General features: G+C 42.8%; 1 protein-coding gene across 2 annotated transcripts in view; it reads left to right on the forward strand.

Moving 5' to 3' along the window:
* The window catches only part of LOC144782009 (synaptosomal-associated protein 25-like), a 445013-nt gene that overhangs the window by 379188 nt on the left and 52547 nt on the right, over positions 1–13278 (forward strand). For both annotated transcript variants that reach the window (XM_078661116.1, XM_078661117.1), the window contains exon 6: positions 8870–9004. In XM_078661116.1, the coding sequence (XP_078517242.1) occupies positions 8870–9004 (135 nt within the window). The remainder of the gene's footprint in view (positions 1–8869; positions 9005–13278) is intronic.

A 13278-nucleotide genomic window follows, 5' to 3' on the forward strand; every position in this document is an offset into this window, starting at 1 on the left:
TTTCTTAAAGATCTGTAGTCGTCTTCTGTCAGCAAACTCCAGCTGATTCTGACAGAGGTTTACCCATACCATTGGCTGCAACTGACAAAAGGGAAAGGTCAAAGGCTCAGGCTCCTAAGAATTTAGGGAATGCATCATTCCTACCATCTGTTTCTGACCCCTCTCCAGATGTATAGTCACTATAGTACCGTTGTTGTTGAGCGCTTCACCAGCAGCAGTAGCTCGTTATTGTGGCAACGGCAGATGTTGAAACTGTTGGTGACGCCAACACTGAGCAAGTACTCTCAGTTGAGGTTATCTTTGACAAGGAGCCACTTTTTCCCCATGGTGTCATCTTAAATGTATTGTTGGACATCAAGGATCAGATTGATGTATAAAAGTCTCATGTTGTCGAGGATCTCACTCTAGTGCCAGTGCTCTCACCACCTGCTGTCCTCCCTCTAGAAAACATTCTGGAGGTTCCAGGATAAAGACCAAGACATCATATGAGTCTGTCTCTGGGCAGAGCAGGGCCACAATCCAGGCAGGACTCTCACACCCATTCTTTTCTTTCTAGATGCGTAAAACCTTTTAAATCTCACAGATTCTTTCTAAACGTTTTGATTCAGCGTCTTACTCACAATAAAACAACCTAGAATCAGTGTTTCTTCTAGATGAAGATCTACATGGGCAAAAATGTCATTTCTGAAAAGATTACATCCTTTGCCAAAATCATAAGGAAGACAGCAGACATATTATATTTATCAATATCTTTCACTCCATTTCAGACGTCTGGGATTTTAATTTTAATTGTAGTCTTTGTAGACCACGATAATGTCATTCAAATTAGATCCAGTGGAGAGTACCTCATCTCGTAAAGTTTAGAAGAAATACTTTAAATTCTTGATGCCCACCCTAGAGCAGACAACATGCTTGGTTTAAAATGGTAATTGACAGTGTGCTGAATGCATACTAGATGCTTACTACCACATTTCAATTCGAGCCATCTCAGAGAACATACCCGATAGTTTGGGGCAGGAATAAACCATACCATATCGGGGTACGTCCCATCTCTCTGCGTTCCCTGAGTATGTGTTTTTTAAAGTGCTAGTTTCTCAGCATACAAAGTGTTTCTCATCATTATATCTGGCCCTTTAGATTAGATGGAGTACTTTTGGAGAAGCGCAAGTCTTTCTCCAGCACAAAGCGTGTCTTTTACTTTAGCTGGCACTTTTGGCAAACTGAAAAGTTATCCTTGAATTGAAAAAAAATATGTGAGGTATTTTCATCCAAACCTTCTCCTTCGTGGTCATTTTGTGACAGGTATAACAGTACAGTTAATACTGGACACTGATTTTCTGCACCATAGGCATCATATATGATGCTACATTATGTGTTTGTAGGAATTTCTTGCAATTGGTAGCATCATGGGACAGGAAAGGTAAGAGTGATTGCACAGAAATTCCACGATTCATGACTGGTAGTACAATAGAATTAGCAACAGGCACAGCTCAGAACTGATAAGCCACATACTTTACATAATTCAAAGTACTGCATTTTAGCATAAAATTAGCTCTTCGGAGTGTTTACAAAATATCTGGCAGTTGTGGCATCACATCTGTGTCCTCAAGAGTATTCATGTCTACTCTCACCTGGATAATTGGCAGATCAAAGAGAGGCTAATTTAAAAATGGTAACCTCATGTAGAGGAAACGATCTCTTTGTTACACATTCCTGGCTTCACAATCAGTGTTAAAGTGCGTCTCTAAGTACTTCAGAATGTTTCGGGCTGAGTCCTAAATTCAACAAAAGGCTAAAGCATACATAATGACAAAAGGTATTTGCCAATTCAGAAATTGATTCTTTTTTTGCCAGACATCACAACCTCTGATAATGAGGAATGTTATGTTATGTTATGTTATGTTATGTTATGTTAGTAGTATTTATATGGCGCACAGCTGCCCCAGCCAAGGGGCGTCCTGGCGCCTGATCAAACACCACCACACAACAAGTCGGTACTGAAAAAGGAAGAAAACTCAATCAGCAGTGGGGAACAAAAAGGTTTTTATGGCGCGCCTAAAAGAAGTAAGGCTGTTCAAGGCTCGGATATGGACAGGAAGAGAATTCCACAGTCCAGCCCCCAAAACACGAAAGGAGCGACCTCCCATCCTACTTAGTCTAAACCGTGTACCAGCCGCCAGATGGAGAGATTCTGATCTAAGAGACCGTGTAGGAACATAGGAGGAAACGAGCTTAGCGAGGGCTGGGGGAGAAGAGAGCTTCAAGATTTTAAATGTCAGGCACAGGGCTTTAAATTTAATTCTCTGTCTGACCGGCAGCCAGTGAAGCGCGGTCAGAACTGCAGAGACAGAACAGTGTCTCGGGAGGCCCACGATAGCACGCGCCGCAGCATTCTGCACCCTTTGCAATCTAGTAGCCTCCGCCTGGTTCACTCCAAGCAGCAGCGCACTCCCATAGTCCAGCCGAGAAAGAATACAGGCTTGGACCACCAGTTGCCGAGTAGGGGGATCGAAGAATTTAAGAACCGGTCTCAGCCCACGCAGAATGCCATAGCATGTAGCCGAGACCTTCTTCGTATGGCTGGTACAGGAGAGTGAAAAATCCAGCCAGACCCCCAAGTTCTTAACTTCGGCAGCTGGGATGGGAGTTACCCCCAATTCTGGAGGCCACCACTGGTCTCCCCAAAGCTCCGCCTGCTTTCCTAGAATAAGGACCTCAGTTTTTTTTGCATTTAACTGCAAACAGTTGGTACGCATCCAATTTGCCACGGCTATGAGTCCTGCGCGGAATCTGGGAGCGTTCACCTTGGGGTCACCGCTGAGTGTCACCGCCAGCTGTGTGTCGTCGGCATACGATGTCATGGTAAGGCCACATTGTCTGACGACTGCAGCCAGCGGTTTCACGTATAAGTTGAACAGAGTGGGGCTCAACGCAGAGCCCTGCGGAACCCCAAGCCCCAGTGGATGGAAAGTGGACTGACCAGGTGGAATAGCCACTTTAAAAAACCGGTCCGAGAGGAAAGAGCGAAGCCATTGGAGAGCGGTCCCCTCAATTCCCACTTCCTCCAAGCGCCGGATCAGAATGTCATGGGACACTGTGTCAAACGCGGTGCTCAGGTCTAACAAAAGGAGCGCCGCTGTCTGCCCAGCATCCAGCACCGATCGCAAGTGCTCGGTCATAAAGAGCAGTGCGGTTTCGGTGCTGTGTTGTGAACGAAAACCATTCTGGCTCTCATCCAAAATGTTGTTACGAGAGAGGTGGGCTGACAAGATGGAATTCACGTGTGCCTCAGTAACTTTCGCGGTCCAGGGCAGGAGGGAGATGGGACGATAGTTTTCTGGTAGTAGGGGGTCAAGGTTAGGCTTCTTTAGAACAGGGCTAACCACCGCCAGCTTCCAGGTAGAGGGGACCACACCCGATGTGAGCGACAGATTGATAATATCCAGGATAGGCTCGCGACAAAGGGGAGGGAGAAGTCTGAGTAACTCTGGCTTCAGTGGATCTAAGGGAGAGCCAGATTTAATTTTGAGGCTCAGAGAATCGAAAACCTCCTTAGACATTACTGGCAGGGAGGATAGGGTTTCATACACCGTAGTCGCTACACCAGTTTGTACAGTCCCGGGCACAGATGACGTGAATCCTCGGTAGATTGCCTGCACTTTCTCCACGAAAAAGGATGCCAAACTTTCACAGTGTGAGTCCGTACAGATTTCCGCCGAGGTGGCCCGTTTCCCCATAAGGTCTTTAAGAACCTTAAAGATTAATTTAGATGGGTTGGGGCTATTCTGAAACTCAGAAGCATAGTGAGCGGCCCGGGTTTGACAGATTGTCCTATGGTAGATCTTAAGCTGGGCAAAGTAAACAGATTTCAAAGTGGGGTCAAAGGATTTCCTCCACGCCCTCTCAGCCTGCCGGCACGTTCTCTTAAGCTCGGCAAGGGTATCATTATACCATGGGCTGGGAGCTTTAGCATGGCATTTCGACCAGCGCATCGGTATAAGAGAATGAAGTGCGGCAAGGACCCAGTTACAAAACTGCTCATATCCTTGTTCCACATTCAGCAGTTTGCCCAAAGGCAGAGCCTCCAAGATCTTACCAAACTCCTCCAGCTTGAGCTTATGCCAGTTTCTTTTACGAATCAATCTCTGATTGATGATACTATGCATTTCAGTGGTTCCAAATGCACATTTGCAGTGTCCATTACAAGAGAGTTTGAGACAGTGATCTCAAGCCTTGGTTCATGGGAGGCTCTAATTTTGCTGCTCTGTGTTAAGTTTAGCGTTCAGTAGTGGGACTAACACAATCCATTACTGGCAGAATTTTTGCAAACCCTCTGTTGCACGCGGCCAGTACAATAAATTCATTTGTGTTGGAGTTGGTGGCACGTATGCCAGGTATGACGGTTCAGGGCAAATTAATAGTGTAGCAGACCCTAAAACATATTGGTTCACCAAAGTTGACGCCATTCAATATGATGATCACAGTATTTCAGGAAGTACTGCAAAACAAGATAATGTGGATTTACACAGACTATGTGACAACAAAGTATTACGTTTATATTTATTTGTTACTTGTAAAGTGCTTGGTTACTGAGATGCTTCTTGGTTCAGAGGCCATGGGATAAGAGCCAAAAGACAGGAGACTCAAAGTTCCAAGAACTTTCAACAGAACATGTGTTTTGATGGACCTTTTAAAGGCCATGCCGTCTGTATTTTCCTGACTGCAACTTATTGCTTCATAACTTATGGGTTATATTTAGGAAGGAGCATCTTCCATATTGAACTGTCTTGATCCTAGAAATTTGGAACTAAAAGGAGTGTGCTGAGCACAAAGAGCGCCTAGGAATATATTACTGAAGGAGGTTATCGACCTCAGATTTCACCTGGCAATAAAAAAATGGTATCTAAGAGAAAGACATTTAAGCTGTACCCTTTTCCCGATGGCCAACTAGCAGACTTCCCCAATCATTTATCTGCTGATATGTAATCAAACTTCATCAGGCCCTTTATAACCCTGCAGAGTTCTGAACGGCCTGGAGAGTCATCAACAGATGGGTTAGCAATTCCAAATCGAGGCTGTTGTAGTAGTCAAACATGGAATGAATGCAAGTGGCTGAATAAGAAGTGCAATGGTTTTTCAGCTTGACAGCATTTTGGAACATCTACTAAGTTTCTGTCACAATCGCAGTAAATAAAATCATTAGTTCACCATGGCATTCATCTGCTTATCAATGAGACCACTTTATCAATTACTACCTCTATAAATGTATCACTCAGGCCAGGTTACCGTTGCCAAGCAGCTCAGTCATTCTTGCATGAGGTTCCAGGAAGTTGGTTCCCATCCATTGCTGGGCGGCTGCTAAACAGTCCCTCAACCTCACCAATTACATTGCAACTTGTATGTCTGGCCTTATAAACTGTGCATCATTCACGTAGGTGAGTGGCAGGCACGTTAGCACCTTGTGGCTCTTAGAATCGCAAACGACGGAGTGGTCTAGCAAGATGATTAAGAAATAACCTCTTCTACTATTAAGAGTTCCACTCTTTCTTTCATATTTGTGGATTTGGCGGATTCTTTCTGTAAGTAGGAAACAAATGAATAATTAAAGATTAATTTTGCAACCCTGACTTTGCAAGGTGTAGAATATGGTGTAAAATTCTCTTCTTGACCTCATAGAGATTTGTATCCTGTATGTGTACACCACATGCAAGACATTTTTCGCTTTCATGCATAAATGGACACCTTTTTTAGGACCCGAATGGAAAATTAGCTGTTTATCAGGTGCCAGGGTGCCAATGTTGACAACAGGTTGTTAGTGAAAGATCTTCTCACGCACCCTGGAACGTGGTTCCTCGGTGCCTAACAACGTTACGTTTAGTTTGTCAGATAGTTGTTGTAGGACACATGGGGGCAATCAGAATTCTCTTATTTTCAGATCTTTTGAATTTCTGTTGGACTTTTGGGATACGATGAATAGAGGTAAATTCAAGCAGATTTCCTCAGAGCGACTCAAAAGGGCATTCCATTGAGACCAGTTTCCTAAACCATAACTGAAACTATGAGCATTTTTCATTTTATTCAGTAACAAACAAGTCAGTCTCTGAAAAACCCCAGCCCTCGAGTACTCGGTTGCCTGTGTGTAAGGTCAGAACCCATTTGTGTAAAAACAATTTTGTGCAAGGGCAGTGTGCTTAGTGTCTGCTGGTGTTCTGTTCTTCTAAGGACTGAGCCGTGATGGAGAATCCTGGCTTCAGGACATTGTGGTAGAGTCTGGTCTTTCCTCAGGAGAGGGCATAGTTTTGTTTTTCCCATTACATTAAGTAAAGCTGGAACAGGGAGACAATTAATACTTCTGAAGATGACTTGCAGCAGGGTCATTAGACTCCTGGCATGCAGAATGGCCAGAGCTTCTGCATCTGTCTCTGATCGCAGATAGGTAAGTGTCTTGTCATTTCATAAAGAACCTGCAATTTCCTAAACATCCAAGGCTCCTGATCCGGGCTTGGGGACACTGTCATCACTTCCTTTTTGTTTAGATCTCTGTATTGGTATTAGGGCATAAAATAGGATACAGGTACATAGCATAGTTCAGCCGTAATACCATGGCAAACGATGTACATGATCTAACAGTACAAATAGCATTCCAGGTCAGAATATTATTAGTAGGATAATATGCAATCTACAACAGGGAAGCGAATCATCTCTGGCACTTCGATCACCTTTCTCATCTATTTGCGACTCTCAGGTCATCAGAGGCCTCCATTGAGACTGCAGTACTGCCCAGGCCTAGAGGATATTATACGAGCTACTGTTGAAGCTTAGTACTGGGCGCAAGAAGAAAGACAATGGCAACTGGCCCTGGTGAAGGGTAATGATGAGGAGGAGTTAAACCAGGGTTAAAACATGAACTATTGCCCAACTCAGGCCGCTTCCAATTTCGCCACCGCACAGCGTTCATTGACGTTTCTGACGTTTCACGATTAAACATGCACATATGGAGTATGCGTGGGGGGTGATGATACTATCATGATACTATCATCACTTCATATACAACTCCTTAAATGTTAGGGCAAATAGGTGAGGCTCCAGCTCTGCTGAGGTATCTCTCTTGCACATGCTCCTTATTTCTCCTGGCATGTGGTACTGATGAAACTGTTGTGCTCTCCTTTGTAGCCCAACCACACATCCGATGGCAAGCATATGTACGTTTTTTTATAGTTAGAACGTCATCTTAAAGGGTTTAGGTCAACTTGAAGGGTTCATGCTTTTTTTGTTAATGATCAATATATGGATTTTCCCCCTTACCCATCCATTTTCCTCCCTCAATTAATTTAAGATTTCCATCATTTAAACCAGGCAGTACATATGCATATGTTTGATAATCCTCCTACCTCCCAGTTCCCCTTTTAGGTATCATGAAGACAAAAGTAAAGAGCTGAGGATGTTGTGTGCAGCCTCGGGTGCATGGCCCCCTGTGTCTAAACCAATAGTAGCTAATTAGGTTTTCTCTTGCATACGTCTTTCCAAATGATAGTTGTCCTTGCTGGGAAACGAATCACTGACTCTATAGGCGGTTAAGATTCCAGAATAGCTAGCTTTGTTAGGCATCATTTCAATCTCACACATTTTTTGGGCAGAAGCTGTTTCAAAGCAGTCCTGCGTAGACTGAGATGGCAAAGCTGGTTGTCATTTTGGGAAGACTGCCCTCAGGAACTGTTCCATTTGGTTGTGCCATTTCCCTTCCAGTCCTTGATTTAGGCGGCTGCTGCTTGCTAATTTAACCTGACTGTTGTGAATGGTAACAAAGATCCCATGATAATTCTTGGGCTACCTCTGCAGTAATGTTTATTTTACAAATGGATCATTTATTCTACATTTCGTTTTCATATTTTAATTAGGAATATTATTTTTAAACGCGTTCAGGCATCCAGTTGTACCTGCAGGAATAGCCTAACGGACATGTTATGTGAACGCTGCTTATTTGCAAGTACCTTCTCTTCTAGGATCGAGGTGCTAAAGAAACCCTCAGATTTCCTCAAAGCTAATGGTGACCACATTTTCATTAATGCTATTTGCAGACATATATATTACAGACCGGTCAACCGTTGTTCTCACTTGCTCCAATTCTATTACAGATATGAAAAGCCAAGCACTTACCATGGTTCCTGCATGTCCATCGCAAGCCTCTTACGTGAGCTGTCAAACTTTCTGTCCCTTCTGTTCAAAGGTTGATAGGACAGATCAGCGCAACTGTGCTACTCTGGTGGTCAATCACAAAACACACTTGACCAACAGTACACATGGTTCAGCGCACAGTAAATACAACAATGTGGCTCTAGTGAATTGGTGTCCTCAAAGAATCAGTTCTCGTTCTTTTCTTCCTCACGGGGAGCATCTACTCTGGAGACTGTCCTTGTCGGACAGTGGCCTCTGTTCGTAGTTCTCTGCCTAATCCTTTCTGCTTGTTGTCCATTGTCCTTTCCATATGACTGTCTACCTGGCTGAACTGTGGCCTATGAGTGATTGCTGCAAAATGATGCCTGCATGCCAAGAATTGGCTGTTTGCTGGGAGTGACTGCCATAAGTGAGTAAATGCCAAGAATGACTGCTTGCCTTAAGTAGCTGCCTCCTGCAAGTGCATGCGGGGAGTGACTGCATGCTGAAAGTCACAGCATGCTGGAAATGGCTGCATGCTCTAATGTAACCGCATGTTAGCAGTGACTACATGCTTGGAAGTAAAGTTATTGCTGAACTTGCTCCACGGTGGTTGCCCATTGGGTTCTCTAGGTACCTGCTTAGAGGTCTGGAGAACCTTTGAATGAATGTTGACAACCTTCCATCATGCTGTGTCCATTCCACTCTCTCCAAGGCTTAAGAAAATCAAGTCAAGTGACGCCTACAAAGCAGTGTGGGGAAAGAGCCAGGATGGGGTGGTCTCTGCACAGCCATCAAGAGTCGCGGACGAGAGAGAGCAAATGATCATGAGTGGAGGATACATTCGCAGGTAAACGCACGCAATCTAGTGCTCAATCTCTGGCCTACCTCTATCCAGCAAACTAGTATTTTCTGCTGACCTTCTACATGGCAAACACGTGTTTTCTGCATTGCCTGTCCAACGAGCTGATGCTTTTTGCTCATCTTTCTTTTATTCGGCAAGCTTGTGCTTCCTGCTTTAAATTATCTCTTGCAAACTAGCACTTTCTGCCTTCCTTTTTTGTTCAGCAAGCTAGCTCTTTCAGTTTAATTTTTTAGGTGGCAACCTAGTGTACTCTGCCTGACCTTCTTGTGGCTGGGAAGCTTGCACACTCTGCATGACGTTTTACTTAGCAAGCCTTTGCTCTCTGCATGACATTCTATCAAGCAAGCTAATTCTCTTTATATTTGCCAAAAACTAGAGCCTTCTGTCTAGATTTTCATTGGCTGCTATACAAGTAGTATCTGCCACACAATCTTCTATCAAGCAAACTTGTGCTCTATGTGGTATTCTATCCGTCAGCCAAGTGCTCTTTTTCATTTGCAGCTTACATGCTTGTTTTCGGGTTTTTCATACCACGTTTTCTGTAGGTTGGCAAGGCAGCATGCTCTGCCTTTCATTTTAGTTAGATATCTAAAATACTGCTTGGTAAAAATACTGTTCTTTCTACATATACATTTAGTAGTAAATTCCTCTCTGCTGGATGATACACTGGCTCTCTTTACTACTGCAGCAGAAACTAGTAAGAGAGCCATCTTTGCCTGATCCGTCCAGCAAGCTAATGGTCTCAACTTTTGTAGCTATCAAGATAACCTCCTCAACTATGGCATTTTCTTTCTGGCAAGCTTCTACTCTGACATTCTCTCCATCTCTCTCTCCTTCCCACTTGTTGGAAATCTGTGGGCTGGACTAGAGAGCAGGCTTCTCCAATATTTGCTGTCACTTTAAACATTTTGCAAAGGGACAACACCTGAACCTCCCTTCCTTGTGCACTGTTCATGCCCGCTATCCAATGCGTCGCCAGCCACCTCAGCCCACTGACAGGTGAGAAGTCTCATGCATTCAGCCTCAAAAGTCATTAAACCACCTCAACACTTGATGCTCATTCTTCAATGTTGGCTTTTGTGCCTTTCCATAGGAAAGTACTGTTGCATAAATAAGCAGGCTGCTTCATCGGCTACAACTCATGCCTTGTGTAAGCGTTATTCCTAGGAGGCAACTTCTCGTGAGGAAGTTATCTGCAGCCAGTTTGCTTGATCCTTGGTCTCCTTCATGGTGATTCTCATATTCTTAGTTCTTGATATTTCTTTTTCTTAACAACCACCCAAATAGTTCCTCGTTAATCATATGCCATGACCCAACCAGCCTTTGTGTGTACAGAGTGATCCCTTTAACCACATGAGAATTGGTGGGATATATTACAAAACATAATATTTTCTATCGTAATGGATTTTCATTTTATCATATTTTGGCTGCATAGTTTATTATCAGCTTTAGGCGAGGAAATGCAGAAAAGAGTTTTCTGTCTTTGTTTTATTTAATCTTTCTTTTTTTTAACTTTTAAATAGGTTTAGTGAAAAGAAAAACTGAAGGCAGATAGCATCACAGGTCATTATAGTTAAACTGCCGTATGCATTCTAATGAGAGACGTAGTTGCACCTCAACAAGATCATCATAAAGTGCATAATACCAAATACATTTTTATTGAGCTGTCTCAGGCAGATCTGACCCCATTACCTAAATGTCACTGACTCCAATAAGAAAAGAAGGAAGAAAGAAAGTAAGCTACCAGAGTGATTAAAGATTAATAACAAGAAGAACTGGAGTTTTACATCTGACATTCCCAAAATCCCAGAGAAACAACCCCTCAGTTACATGATCAAGAGACAGGAGAATAGCTCGACTTGGCGGGACCCCGGTTACCACCGAGTCCCAACTTCCGCCCAGCCTCATCATAAACAGACTGTCAAGATAGGCTTGTACTGAGTCCACGTGAGTGTACACATATTTCTTCCACCCATGATTAACTGTCATTCTTATTGGGAATCCTGCAGATGCCTTAATGCCCATAGTTGACTAAGCCTGTTTGATTTCCCTCAGAGCCCACTTCTTGACAATTGTATTGTGGTTGAAATCGGCAAAGAACAACAGTTGTTACCTTTCCCATGTCATCACATTTATTTCCACACTGGCCCACAGAGCCCGCCTCCTCCAGTCCGAGTGCTCTAAACAGAGCTGTTCTCCGCATAAAGATAAAATTATATAATGGGAATATGATATGATAGAAGAATCACACATACCCCAGCGCCTATTTCCTTATCTAAAGGCAGTCTTAAATGTTGTGGCTGAAACAAATGATAATAGTAAGACATTTTAAAAACACTCATAAGAGCAGTGATGTTGGAGTTACTGAACTTCTGGAATTCATCCTATATGAGAATAGCTTCTGTGTTTTTTTTATTTCAACAGATTTTTCTCACGGGGGATAGTTTCTGTGTTTTAATGATTTTGAAAGCTTCATAACGTTTGGTGGAAAACTTCACATCTTTGTGAAGGATGCAGAGTTAGTTGCTCTGACAATTGTACTTAGAAAAACAGCTGAAAGTAAACGTGGAGACATACATTCTCTAAATATCTACCATTCTGCAAATAAAACATTCACAAATATATTCTGGCTTAATTTTCCAACATAGGTGGGTCTTGTTAAGAGTGAAAGTTATCGAACTCTGCAATAAGAATTACCTTGCATCTTTTTACATCCATAGATAGTTTTCTTTTAGCGCAGTAACTCTGAATTTGAAAAATGCTTGTTTTTATTTTGAAAGCGTAGACAAGGATGCTCTTAAAATTCCTTTGTGTCTATCAATGACTTAAAAACTGAAGCTCAATCCAACCAAGATAGAATTCCTGTTATTCTTGTCAGGTTCAGCAAACAAGAATCCGTTCACTCTGGCTTAATGCCATGAACCTTGACAGCTTGTAACTCCAACTTTCACTGAATGCCAAGTCACCTGGATTCATCTTGGAGACCAACCTCACCCTCGAAAACCACATCACCAAAAATTCATAAAGGTGGCCTGTTACCAGCTCTGACTTCTAAATTAAAATGTTTTGTTTCCAGAAAGCAATTTCAGAACTGCTGTTCAAGACCTCATACTCTTGCATCTGGATGGTGGTAATGCCCTGCTCCCTGACCTCAAAGATTCCACACAGGCATTCCTTAAACACAGCATACTCCCCCTACACACTGCAACACATCTAATCTTGGTCTCATACAGGACTTGAAGACATATGATCACTGTTATCTTGATGTAACTCTGTTGGCTCCCTTTCCAACCCACACCATCTTCATAATTTACACAGCCATCATGACACACCCCTGCTTATCTGTCCAGCAAGCTCACCATCTCCGGTGATTCTGACACACCCACAGCCAGGACACCATCAGCCAGCCAAACTATGAAGAGTAAAAAAAGAAAGAAAGAAAGCAGAAGGCCTTTACAGTCTATCCACCTAGGATCTGTAATAACATCCCACATCCTCCAGGAATGCCCCAATGCTGCTCCAATTTACTAGAGAGCTGAATACACGTCTTTAAAGAACGCAACTTCACAATGCATTAGGCCACAAACTAGCTACCTCTCCTGTCACTCATTGACTTTATGCTTGCCTTTGACACTGTAGAGCCCTGACTATCATTTGGCTACTTTCGCACTATGCAATACTACATACATAATAACATGCAATATATCATTACTTTTTAGTAACAGTAGCACATAGTCTTATTCTAAGAAATTTTTTATTGATAATCTTTGCCATTGCTTTGATCTTCAGTTTGCTTTACACAGCAGCACTATTTCTTCTTTTTTATAGTAACATCCTCATTTATTTCATATTTTATTTGTACTCTATGAGGGATTCGGGTAGCTGGGTAGTTTTCCATTCTTAAAAGCCTATTTAAACCATGAGGGCGCTGGTAACAATCCTGGACAAGTTCAACAGAAACAGCTGTTTCCCGACCAAAATCTGGTATGCTAATAGAGGGTAGATAGTATATGCACTTTCGATTCCCAGATACAGAGAATGCGATAGGATGCAGGATCCTGATACGGAGAGTGAGAGTGTATGCACAGTATAAGCGCAGATAGAAATCATGTGGACTGTCTAGGTCCAGATAGTAATTCATGTATGTATGGATCGGGGAAGATGTCCATGTCTACAAATATATGCTCAAGGATGTTACGTAGTACTATATGGGTATGGTGTTTACAATGCCCATAGACAAATATTTTTGATCAATCTAG

This window comes from Lissotriton helveticus, chromosome 9 (assembly GCF_964261635.1).
Source record: "Lissotriton helveticus chromosome 9, aLisHel1.1, whole genome shotgun sequence".
NCBI lineage: Eukaryota > Metazoa > Chordata > Amphibia > Caudata > Salamandridae > Lissotriton > Lissotriton helveticus.